The 12,959-nt window shown below is 39.1% G+C and overlaps 1 protein-coding gene across 17 annotated transcripts in view; it reads left to right on the forward strand.

Moving 5' to 3' along the window:
• The window catches only part of TOP6BL (TOP6B like initiator of meiotic double strand breaks), a 74,935-nt gene that overhangs the window by 41,859 nt on the left and 20,117 nt on the right, over nucleotides 1-12,959 (forward strand). For 14 of the 17 annotated variants that reach the window (XM_070457690.1, XM_070457695.1, XM_070457691.1 and 11 more), the window contains 6 exons: nucleotides 2,680-2,763; nucleotides 4,794-4,849; nucleotides 5,761-5,832; nucleotides 7,354-7,548; nucleotides 10,252-10,403; nucleotides 12,447-12,596. In XM_070457690.1, coding sequence (XP_070313791.1) covers nucleotides 2,680-2,763; nucleotides 4,794-4,849; nucleotides 5,761-5,832; nucleotides 7,354-7,548; nucleotides 10,252-10,403; nucleotides 12,447-12,596 — 709 coding nt within the window. The remainder of the gene's footprint in view (nucleotides 1-2,679; nucleotides 2,764-4,793; nucleotides 4,850-5,760; nucleotides 5,833-7,353; nucleotides 7,549-10,251; nucleotides 10,404-12,446; nucleotides 12,597-12,959) is intronic. The other 3 variants (XM_070457693.1, XM_070457694.1, XM_070457698.1) reach the window with 3 other exon arrangements.

Genomic DNA, 12,959 nt, shown 5'->3' on the forward strand with positions numbered 1-12,959 from the left:
TCTGTGTTTCTCTTATTATCGATCATCGGGGTACTTACCTATTTAAGCAAAGAAAGAGACACTGACATTCTCTTACAAAGTCATATAGAGGCCATAACTGCATAAGTTTATATTTAAAAATATAAAATACCTCCCATAATCTATCATGTGATTAGACTTGTATTTAAAGGTAACGACTGAAACATATGATTCAGTGGTAATTTCTGCTGCCCAGGAACGGCAGCATATTTTTTTCCTGACAACATATAAGTTCCCTGTTTCTGAAGGTACATTAGGCCTGGGGTATTGGCTGTAAAAGACTGTGTAGTGTCTCTTCCTCCCTCCCCACATCTCTCTTTCTCTCAGTAATTTATGAGTTGGTCTTAAAAGGAGCTGTTTGTTTTGTGTTAGCTATCCTCTGCTGACCTGACATTATTTCACTTTATATTCTCAGTCTGGATTAGGTGCCAATCATTCCTGTGTATTTCTTTAGCTTCTCTTACATGTTTAAATCATAAAGCTTCTTCACATTATAAGTTATTTATTTCTTCTTTCTCTTCTTAAGTGTAACCTCTTCAAATTTAGAGCTGCTTTTACTTATCTCTGTAAGCCTAGGCACATAATAAACAACATTAAGTGTTTTATCAATGAATAAATACATATACGTATTCGGTAATCATATGTAAGCATTGCCCATAAGGTTCCATAAGAAATAATAATAGATTACATAATATCTGATTCAGATAGCTATATGTACAAAAAATGAGCTTTCTTGGAGAGGTAGCCTGTATAGTGAAAGGTGGGCTTTGGAGTTACTCAGATCTAGGTTTGAATCCCAATTCTGCCAGTTAATTAGCTATGTGTGACCTTGGACAACTTAATTAGCTTCTTTAGTTTCATTAGCCTCACCCATAAAATGGGAATATCTTCTACTTGTTTGTAAACTGCTTGGCATGTAGCAGGTGTTCAGTAAATGATAGTTCCCATCATTATTAATTGTAGAACCTTCCTGGTAGCTTTTCAAGGAACTTTCACTTGTTTGGTTGCCTTACTGCTAGATATAATTAAGCCCTTTATATGCTACACCCTATAATCACTAAGGTTACAGAAGTTTGAAACTGTTCCAAGAAGTTATTTTTGAAGTGTTAAGTATGGAAAATGCTTTAAAGAGACCATTGCTTTTCTGCATTTGAACACTTTATAATAAACATTTTAAAAATAAGGATATGACTGTGGTATGTATGCTACAGTTAGTGTTTAATTACTGCTACTTATACATGTTAATAATCCTAGATTTGTTTCCAGATTTTCTAATAATCCCCATACATTTTTCTAATATTTTCAAATATTTTTATGATAGTTATTCTAATCATCCCCACTCATTGTACAGTTATTGATCTTTTTTCAGTGAACTTATAAAAAAGTATTACAATAGTTTATTCTTCTCTATTAGATATTTACATGTTTTTTCTTTATTGTGTTGAGATTTTGAAATCTGGGACCTTTTTTCTCCTTTAATAAGTACCTAGTTCATGACTCTGTATTCTCTGAGCCACTAATAAAAACTTACTAATTTCTGACTCTATTTACTCTTCATTAACTTCTCTAGTTTCTAGGAGACACCTTCTAACTATGATTTTTAGGTACATTATGTTAAATGTAAAGGGCTTCCCTGATAGCTCAGTTTTTAAAGAACCTGCCTGCAATACAGGAGACCCCAGTTCAATTCCTGGGTCAGGAAGATCTTCTGGAGAAGGGATAGGCTACCCTCTCCAGTATTCTTGGGCTTCCCTTGTGGCTCAGCTGGTAAAGAATCCACCTGCAATGTGGGAGACCCGAATTCGATCACTGGGGTGTAGTATAGGAAAGTGGTTAAAGCTAAAGCTTTAGAGCCAGATCAGCAAGACCTTGGCAAGGTTGTTTAACCTCTTTGAACCTTTTTTTTTTTTTTTAATTTTATTATGGAGGGCTTCCCTTGCGGCTCAGCTGGTAAAGAATCCATCTTTTATGCACGGGAGACCTGGGTTCAATCCACTTTCATTCACTTTCTGAGCACAGACCTTCTGACTTTTGAGCTTCTGCTTTACAGATTTTCCTTAAAAATAAATGTTTGGATGAACAGATTAAGGTTTAAAATTAGGTTCTTTTTAATGTCTGCTCCTTTGACTCCATTGAGATTCTTTATTTATTTTTGGCTGTGCTGAGTCTTCATTGCTGACATGGGCTTTTCTCTAGTAGCGGCAAGCAGGGGCTACTCTCTAGTTGTGGTGCGTGGGCTAATTGCAGTGACTTCTGTTGGTGTGGAGCACAGGCTCTAAAGCATATGAGCTTCAGTAGTGGTGGTGCCTGGGCTCTAGAGCACAGGCTCAATAGTTGTGGTGCACAGGCTTATTTGTTCCATGGCATGTGGGATATTCCCAGATCAGGGATTGAACCCATGTCTTCTGCATTGGCAGGCAGATTCTTTACCACTGAGCCTCCAGGAAAGCCCCACTGAAATTCTTAATACAGAGTAACCCTCACTAGGATAGTAGAGTTAAGCTAGGGTTACTCTTCTCAGCTCCAATCTAAATTACTTTTTTCCCCCTGGATGTCTGAAAAGCTTTTTGAGGTGTAGTTATTTTTATAAGAAGAAATACCATAATTTAATTCATTTGTGCTCTTGAGTTTGTGCTTATGTGGTGGATGTTTTTGTTATAGGCTGATGTAAACCCCAGGACTTTGATGACAGATAGTCTGGTTATAAAGAATTTTTTACGCAAAGTCATCTCTGTGCTCCCCAAGGTAAGCTGTTCTTTTTGCACAATAATGATTCTCTTGTTTAAGTCATGTGTTTTTAAAAGACCTCTACTCTGTAGGTCATGGGAGGATCTAGTTGGTTCTCTTTCTTTTTATGACAGTGATTAAAAGTTTTAATATTGAATTGGTTTGGTTCCTGTATTTCTAAGACAGGCTTGGTATTTGCCATGTGACATCGTTGAGAGCCTGTGGATATAGAGAGAACTTTGTTTTAGATTCATATTTTCACTACCTTACTGTTTTATTGTATCACTTTGAATACCTCATTTCCCTCCTCTGTGCTTCTTTTCTCTTTTAAACCTGGATAAGAAACTGCTGATTATCTCCTTTTCTAAAGTGACTATAAGAGTAAATAAGGAACTTCTGACTTTAAACTCAGGAGAGCTAAAATTTTTATTATTACCTGTAGTTAGAAATGTTCATAACGTCACAGCAATTAAGTGTGCTGTATAACTTCCCCTGTTTTTCTTGCAGGTTTCCTACTTTTTCTGTCTTAAGCAACATTCAGTATTTATTGTCAGCCAATCTCTATTCCAAGTGTTCACCACATATTCGCTCATTCAGCTCTCCCAGTACCCCTTGTGAAGTAGGTTTTATCACCATCATCCCTATTTTACAGCCAAGGAAACTGTGGTGCAGAAGTTAAATAACTTGCAGAGCCACGATTTGAAAGGAGACAGTCTGGCTCTTGAGTCCCTTATTACCCATGATATTATGTAGAAAGAAAAAAAATATAGGTTGAAAGTAGAAAATAATTACAACAGTGAAGTAAACTGGAGGGAGAACATAAGAGTCCGATGGGGATAGGAGAAGAAAAAACAAAGAAAAAAGCTTGGGATTTCCGTATATGAAAACAGTGGAAGCAGTAGAGAGAGAAATGGATAGTTCTTTAAGAAGGCGAGAAGAGATCCATTAGGAGAACAGCAGAGGACAAAGGGTAATGTTTCCTCATCAGTTGAGTTCTGTTGTTCAATAGTGTTTGACTCTGCGACCCCACGGACTGCAGCACGCCAGGCTTCCCTGTCCATCACCAACTCCTGGAGCTTACTCAGACTCATGTCCATCAAGTCAGTGATGCCATCTAGCCATCTCATCCTCTATCGTCCCCTTCTCCTCCCGCCTTCAGTCTTTCCCAGCATCAGGGTCTTTTCAAATGAGTCAGCTCTTTGCATCAGGTGGCCAAAGTTTGGAGTTTCAGCTTCAGCACCAGTCCCTCCAGTGAATATTCAGGACTGATTTCCTTTAGGATGGACTGGTTGGATCTCCTTGCAGTCCAAGGGACTCTCAAGAGTCTTCTCCAACACCACAGTTCAAAAGCATCAATTCTTCGGCTCTCAGCTTTCTTTATAGTCCAACTGTCACATCCATACATGACTACTGGAAAAACCATAGGTTTGACTAGATGGACCTTTGTTGGCAAAGTATTGTCTCTGCTTTTTAATATGCTGTCTAGGTTGGTCATAGCTTTTCTTCCAAGGAGCAAGTGTCTTTTAATTTCATGGCTGCAGTCACCATCTGCAGTGATTTTGGAGCCCCCCAAAATAAAGTTTCTCACTGTTTCCATTGTTTCCCCATCTCTTTGCCATAAAGTAATGGGGCCAGATGCCATGATCTTAGTTTTCTGAATGTTGAGTTTTAAGCCAACTTTTTCACTTTCCTCTTTCACTTTCATCAAGAGGCTCTTTAGTTCTTCCTCACTTTCTGCCATAAGGGTGGTGTCATCTGCATATCTGAGGTTACTGATATTTCTCCCAGCAATCTTGATTCCAGCTTGTGCTTCATCCAGCCCAGCATTTTGCATGATGTACATAATCTGTGACTAATTAGAACTCTAAGGTAGAACTCAGCGTATTTAAGATTCAGAATTTGAACACAGACAGGTATTAATTATGTTTAGGGAAATTGCAGTGGGGGACAAAGGTGATATAAAGAATATCTTCTTTAGGAATTGAGTATGGGGGCTTTTAATCCTTGTTCTGGTTCGTGTTAAATATCACACCCCATTTATTTTGCAGATTAGATTTAATTTCAGTGTAAAGGTGAATGGAATCCTCTCCACGGAGATCTTTGGGTAAGTCCTTAATCCCTGACTTAAGTTTATGCAATGGTTCTACATTTTTTCTGTCATTATTGTCCTATTTCCAGTGGGTTCACAGTTTGATTTCTTGACTCAAAGTCACTTTAAAACTTATTTTCCAAGACCCCCACATTTTCGTATTCTAGATTAGCTTTTTAATGAGTAAGTAGATTAAACCTTTCATGCCTTTCCCTTTCACTGGAATGAGTAAACTTAAAAATAACCATTTTCCTCTTGGTTGTGTGTGCTCAATCACTCAGTTGTGTCCAACTCTTTGTGACCTCATGGACTGTAGCCAGCCAGACTGCTTTGTACATGGAATTTCCCAGGCGAGAATACTGGAGTGGGTTGCCATTTCCTATTCCAGGGGATCTTCCTGACCCAGGGATCAAAACTGTATCTCTTGAGTCTCCTGCCTTGGCAGGCAGATTCTTTACCACTGCGCCATTCCCTTGGTTAGTGAAGTGAAAGTCGCTCAGTTGTGTCCAGCTCTTTGCAACGCCGTGGACTATGCAGTCCATGGAATTCTCTAGGCCAGAATACTGAGATGGGCAGCCTTTCCCTTCTCCAGGGGAATCTTCCCAACCCAGGGACTGAACCCAGCTCTCTCGCATTGCAGGTGGATTCTTTACCAGTTGAGCGATAAGGGAAGCCCAAGAATCCTGGAGTGGGTAGCCTATCCCTTCTCCAGGGGATCTTCCTGACCCAGGAATCAAACCGGGGTCTCCTGCATTACAGGCAGATTCTTTACCAACTGAGCTATCAGGGAAGCCCCTTCCCCTTAGTTAATTGGTTACCAAATTCCAGTCATCTCTGGAGTTGGTACTAATGGGCCAAAATTTGTATCAGGCAGAAATTGGTCGTAGAGTCTTTAAGATATGGCTTAGCTTTTCTTTACTTTGCAGGGCAGAGAATGAACCTACTTTGAACCTGTCGAATGGAATTGCTCTTGTCGTAAACTGTCAGCATTACCTGAGGTGAAGGGGAAAGCCTTGTCCCGCTCCATGTTTTACTTTTATTATGAGTATGAATATGGGCAGAAATTGAAAATGGTTTCAGTTGTCAATTCTTAGTGCCAAGTGTCAGATTCTCTGTAAGAAAGTGAAAGTAAAAAAATTTAACCTATCTGTATTGAAAGCTATTATTATTCCTGGCTCCTTGAATGTATTCTTATTTACCTGAGGGCATGCATGTTCCTTCTTCTCTCCATGCCTTAGTTTCTTCTGTGAATGAATCAAAACAAACTCTGCTAATTCCAATTCCATTTAGGCATGAGAAGAGAGAAATGACTTTAAAAGGTTACTTGCACTCTTGGGTAGAGAGATACTATGAATACAAAGAAATTCTTTGTATATTATTGTTTGTGTATTAGCATTTTACATAGGCTTAGAAATCATCTTTCTTCCCACCTCCACCTTTTTCAGACTACAAAAAAAAAAAAATACATGGAGGAGGTGGAAAATAAATGGAATAGAACCCTGTGCTTTGCCTTCCTGTGCTATCCAATTACTGCAGAATCCAAAGTGAACATGAATTATAGTGAGACAAAGCCTAACTTATGTTTAAGTCCAACGAATTTATTCTTCCTTCAGTAATTTCTGCCTCTACTTATATGCCCTGAATCAATACTGGTAGCCATAGGATCTTAAGGCTTGAAGAGGCTGCCTGTGGTTTCTCAATCTGTTTTCTTACTTTTGCTCAAAATTACCTCTCCAACTAGAATATGTTTATTCTTTAATATTTGCAGGAAATGAAACCCTCATTCCATATCTTTCTTTAGTAATCTTCTAGCATCATACAATCCCTGCAGGTAGACAGCTTGCTATCATAGATTTACTGAAAGAGTTTAAGCCTCTAAGCCAGTGTTTGTGGATATATTTCCCCCTGTGACCTGATTAGTTTAGAGAAAGGGGGGAAGGTTTATTAATATTTCTTTTCTGTTTACAAAAGAGCTCTCAGAAAGTAAGCAAATACCAGATTTTTTCACAAGATTCTTTCTAGGAGTGGAAGATGTTCCAGTTTTTTCTCATCACTCCTACCAAATAGTAACCTCAGACTTCTTCAGGGAAAAGTGCAGCATATGTAAAAGCAGACATCTAAGAATCACAAGGCCAGTTTTAGGCCATTTATGATTCAGGGACTGCTGATCCCTACCCCACCTCCACCATGCTGATCTTTGAATGATCTTGGAAACTTCTGCTCAGAACCGCAGAGTAGTTTTAGTAGAGGAGATAGGCTTTTGAGAATATAAAACTGCCATTAGCGGCAGCAAAAGCAGGAGCCATGCTACAATTCCTGAAATGCCAATTTGTCTACTTTTTCCATTGCCTGTGATTCACTGAGTGGGACACAAGTTACCTATTCCAGCAAAATTTGTGTGGTGGATTATATGGTTATGCACATGCTAGAGGTTATAACAAGAATCTTGAATTCCCTTTAAAATAATTTCTTAAGAGGGAAAAAGGCTAAATTTGTCTTACCTGCTTTTTTTTGGACAGTACACCAAAATTTGATGCAACTGAATTACCCTGCAGCAGAATCCATCCTGTGCTGGGACATCCAGTAATGCTCTTCATCCCTGATGATGTGGTGGGAGTGGGCTTGTTGGGAGAGCTGACACTGACTCCAGCCGTGGCTCTGTGTCCTTGCCCGAAGGTCTTTTCCAACCAGCTGAATAGGATCTCTTCCATTTCCATATCCTTTTGATGACCGAGTCCATCAAAATTTTCAAATTCCTTGTCTTTGAAAATGGATTTTTATATTTCAATCCTAGGAAAGCCACTAGCATATAAACTCTGTATGTAGAAGTTGGTATGATTTGTTATAAAAACAAAATCCAATATGAAAGCTCAGCTTGCAAATTTGTGCAAGAAACTGAAAACTATAAAATATGACCCATGTGCCACCTGGTTTTCATATGGTCCAGTGTGACTGGAGCAGGAGTGAATGATGCAAGTAGGAGCAGTGAGACTGGAAAAGTAGTTTGGAGTTGAATATTTTGGATCTTGAGTGCCACACTAAGGAATGTGAATTTTATTGTGTGTATAATGGGAAACCATTGAGTGTTTTAGGAATCGCCAGCAGCCTTGTACAGGGTGGTTGTGAGAGAAAAGTCAGTAATCACTAAGTACATAAGTAAGTGAGCTGGGCGACAGATACTCAGTACATGAATTAAAGGTGTGAAGAGCATGGAAAGGAGAGAGATCACTGGGAGGAATCAACAGAACGAGGTAACCAGTTCACTGTTGGGCGAGGGAGAGATTAGGGGCAAGAAGTGGCTGAAGTTGCTGTCAATAGCCCTATATGCAGAAGATACAGGGTTGACATAGATATATGGACATATAGATACACGGAGCCAGAAAATAGATGGGGAAGGATTCTTTTGGGGGTGATAAAAAATATCCTAAAACTGATGGTGGTGATGGTTGCACAACTTTTTGAATATACTGAAACCAATTTAATTGTACACTTTAAATGGGTGATTTGTATGATATGTAAATTAAATCTCAGTAAAGCTGTTGGAAAAGATTTCCATGGATGGCTGACAGAATAATGATACTGGCAACAAGATGAAAATTATAAATAGCAGATCTGAGGAGTAAAGAAGATTAGTTTAGCTTTACATATGTTGCATTTATGTTGCCCGCAGAACATGTTTTAAAAATAGCCATATAGAAATTTTGGTCTGGAATTTGGAAGTGGTCAGATTTTTAGAGACATAGGTTTTAGAGCCTCGGTGTTTTTTCCATAGGTGAGTGAATATGATATACTATATGCTATGGCTAGAATATGACACAGGAGTAAACAAGTATATTGTTTGAAGGATTCTCACACAATATGTGTGTGAACTTTAAGTGAATATGAATATGAATACTGTTATGGTTGAGTTTAAATCTATCTCCTCCTTATCTGTTTTCTGTTTGTTCCTTGTATTTTATTTCCTTTTCCTTGAAAGCAGGCTGGATAAGGTATATTTGTACACTATAAAACCTAAAGCAATCCCTAAGTTAATGCCACGAGAGTTATAACTAGTAAGTCAAAAAGGGGGATAAAATGGAATTATTAAAAATACCCAATCCAAAATAGCATCCAAAAATAGGAAAGAAGAAAAAGGAAATAAAATACAGGGAACAAACAGAAAATATGTAACAAGATGATAGATTTAAATGCAACCATAACAAAATTCATATTAAATGTAAATAAACAACCCAATTAATTAAAAGACATTAACATGTCCTGACTCTTCAGATACACCACTCTTATTCTGAGTTTGCAGCACTTCAAAGCTCCCTGGCTCTAAACAGCGAATGTGTTGGCCTCAGTTCATGCGTTAATGCCTTCTTGAGTTTGTGATAGAGACTTCACTTATAGACACTGCCTCCCTTTGCTCTGTTGTGGCTTTCAGTAATGTCCCAGTGCCCACTGGATTTTAATCTTCACACTTACTGCCTCCTGTTTACCTTATTAAAAAGAGGATGAAAACAGAAAGATGAAGGAAAATACATATTCTGGGCTTATTAGCTTTGGTCAGGGGGACAAAAAAAGCTTATGCAGTGGTTCTTAACTGGGTACTTTTGCCCTCAGAGGACATCTGGCAATGTCTGGAGACATTCTGATCCTTATGACTGGAGGCAGAGGTGATATTGGCATCAAGTGGGAGTGGGGAGAAGGCAGGGATGCTGCTTTAGCATCCGTGGTGCGCAGGACGGCCCCGTGGCAAAGCAGCACCTGACCCGAGTGTCAGTGTGCCGAGGGCGAGAAACACTGGCTTACACATAACCTGGCTTTCAGGGAGGGTGTGGGTGGGGCTGGAAAGTCAAGGGGAGGAAACCATTTTAGGGGCCTGTCTTTCTTAGTCCTGGTTAGAGAGGAGGTTGGAGAAGGTGAAGCATTTCCTTCTCAATCTGAACATACTCATACTCACTGGAAAATATTCTTTGGTATATGTTTTTAATTTAGCATGCATCACATAGTATTACAGTTTATTGGTTTTTATGTGTATCTCCCATATTGTAAATCTAACTTGAAGGTAGGTATTAAATCTGTATATTCATGTTTGTATCCCCAGAATTTAGTACAGTATAGAGTTTAGCCTGTGTTATTAATACCATTGAAACCTATGATTTAATGAGGAGGATCAATAAATGAAGAAATTGTCCCCATACTATACTTGTAGCTCACACTAGTTAAACGTGGAATAGATTTCTGAAGATTCTAGTGGTTCAGTCTGTGGTGACTCACACCTATCCTTAATGTGGAAAGGGCTTAATATGTAATTGCCTAGCATGCTAGTTTATTTCTGAGAGTGTGAACCAGGTCAATGTTGTATTTGTTTTATGCAAATGAATACATAATCACGAAAAACTAACATTTTGGAGTTTTCTTTAGCCACTATACATATTTCTGTATGGACCTTCAGGTCTGCCTCTAATGTTTCCAAATTCAGAGCAGCCAACTACTGCTGTCTTCAAAGACACCTCTTATTTCATTGACGGGAAGAAGTGCCGCTTGTGTATGGTGCCCAGTTTGGATCTCAGTTTAGACAGAGGTAAATCTCTGTCTCTCTCTGTTTACATAGGAATAAAGAACTCTGTAAAATATTAGAGAAATGCAAGAAAATATAAATAGCAAATATATATAAGAATAGGACCTAGTGATCTGATGGCTTAGGTTGAGGGTACAGGTAGGAGTCTGGCTAAGTCTGAGAGTCCACATGAAGTGAGTCATACAGGTGTCAACAGGCAAAGCCCCACCAGAGCCTGTTTTGGTATTATGTGTTAATGCTGGTTCCCTTCCCATTTCCACTGCCTCCTCTATTCCTGGTCTCCTGGAAGTAGTCACTGGACCTTTACTTTCTAAGGATTTGTTCAGAAGGTTTCTGTTGTACCTTAATCTATCAACTCTGGAGTTTTAAAAAGGTTATTAAAGTTGCAGTCACATCTTTGACCTATTGTAGAAGAGAAACATTTCCCAATGAAATGAGAAAATCCATATAGAATTACTTAGAAAAAGTATAATACTACATAAAAGCAAGGCAGAAGTATCAACCATATAGTAATAAACCTGGTAAACTGACTGTGTTATTCATATAGAGCCTAACCACATTGGCTTTGGGTGAATCATGCTGAAAATTGGATGCTTAATAGTTGGGCCAACAAATGAAACTCAGAAATAGGAATATGCAACCATAAGCTGATGTCTAGGAGCTTTATAGTCTTGAACTTGACTGTTGTTAGCCAGAATCCTTTGATATTTAGTAGTAGTCTATTCAGCTGGATCCTGAGGAAGTTCACCAGTAGGGAGGAGGTATCCAGGGAGGAGGTATTCTAGAGTTGTAACTGGTTTGAGAAGATTGAAGCCTCCTGGTATAGGGATGTATCTCTGAGAGAAAGAATCTTCATCTAGGAAGAAGGCCTCATGGTGAGTCTTTTTTTTCTTGAGTTGGTAGTTTTTCCAGAGGGTGAAATGAAAGGAGGTATCCTTGGACTCCTGTAGGTAAGTGGTTTTGTGCGGAAAGAATGTCTGGTCTTAATAAGGCTGTGGCCACAGCTGTGGGCTGGCTCTTGTTTTTTGTATTTAGAAAGGCCACAGACGCTGAGCTAACAGTGGAGGTGAAGGTTAGGTGCCCAGGCATTGAGGAGGACATTGTGTTTAACTGGCCAGGAATGTCAGTGATGGCCTCTGTGACTAGCCGCTCAGACCTCCGGCAGCACTCATGCAAGGCCATCAGTGGGGCGAAGTGTTTCCTCTGCTGTCTTGGTACCTGAGTCCAAATTCCATTTTCTCTTCCTGGCTTTGACCCTTGTTAGGGGGTCTTAGTAACTTGAATGGTGATTCATGTTCCTCTGAAAGTGAGGCAAGTGAATGAATGACATGTATTATTATGTCTATTAATGTTCTTGTTTAAACTGAACTGGACCACATGGATTGTACTTTAACAGATTAAGGTGCTAGAAAGTGACTGTAGGGATCAGATTACATGGGAATACAAATATCAGATAGCATTGTGGTTAAGAGCACAGATTTTGGGGTTAGTCTAAAACAGTTCCATCACCTACTGTCTCATGTTGGGCAATGTATTTAACCTATCTGTGCCTCTTTTCTTGTCCGTAAAAGAGCCTAAGACTAGGTCCCATACCATAGTGTGGTGAAATCTAAATGTTGAGATAGTCCACGCCAAGAATTTCATGTGGTACATGGCATGTAGTCAGCATTCAATACAAGTTAGCTCTTATCATGATCATTACTCTTCTACTAGTGATACCCATGTCTTACTAGCCTCTTACAGCTGATACCTACCTTAGAAAGTAACTTCAGGAATGAATGAATTTATTGTATAATGCTTCTCAGTAAATTCTAAGGAATGCTGTTTGGTTTGCATTTTACATACCCAGTTGTTATTCTGATGTTCTTCCTATGAGTCACTATTATTTGCTTCCATCATGTGGGTAGAGAAACAGATTCAGGAGGAGAAGGGAGTGTTCAAAGTTAGATCTATCTCAGGTCCCTCTTTGTTTGAAGCATAGGTTGTTTATTCACTTAGCTTTTTGAGGGCTTTACTTATCTTAGGATATTCTGTAACATCCTCTAGGTTCGGTGCTTCCAGATGTGAGTTATCAGGTGGAATCCGGTGAGGGAGAAGAACAGTCTCAGAATATGGATCCTCAGGGACAAACTCTGCTGCTTTTTCTTTTTGTGGATTTCCACAGAGGATTTCCAGTCCAGAAAATGGAACTCTGGGGTAGGTATAGAAGAATGGGGCTGCCAGCTTGGATGTGCTTAAATGTTAAGAGAATAAAGAAGAGAGACTTGGGGACTTCCATGGTGGTCCAGTGGCTAAGACTCCATGCTCCTAAACTCTCCAGTGAAATCACCGAGTTTCAATCCCTGGTTGGGGAACTAGATCCCACATATGGCAATTAAGAGTTCACATGCTACGACTAAAGATCTCACAACAAAGATCAAAGATTCCATGTGCTGCAACTAAGACCTGGTGCAGCCAAATAAATAAATAAAAATATTTTTTAAAGAAAGGAGACTTTACATGATGCATAAATCTGAATAGATGTGCTCCTGTAGAATAACACATTTCAGTGAAAACCCT

Source organism: Odocoileus virginianus, chromosome 28, assembly GCF_023699985.2.
Source record: "Odocoileus virginianus isolate 20LAN1187 ecotype Illinois chromosome 28, Ovbor_1.2, whole genome shotgun sequence".
Taxonomy (NCBI): domain Eukaryota; kingdom Metazoa; phylum Chordata; class Mammalia; order Artiodactyla; family Cervidae; genus Odocoileus; species Odocoileus virginianus.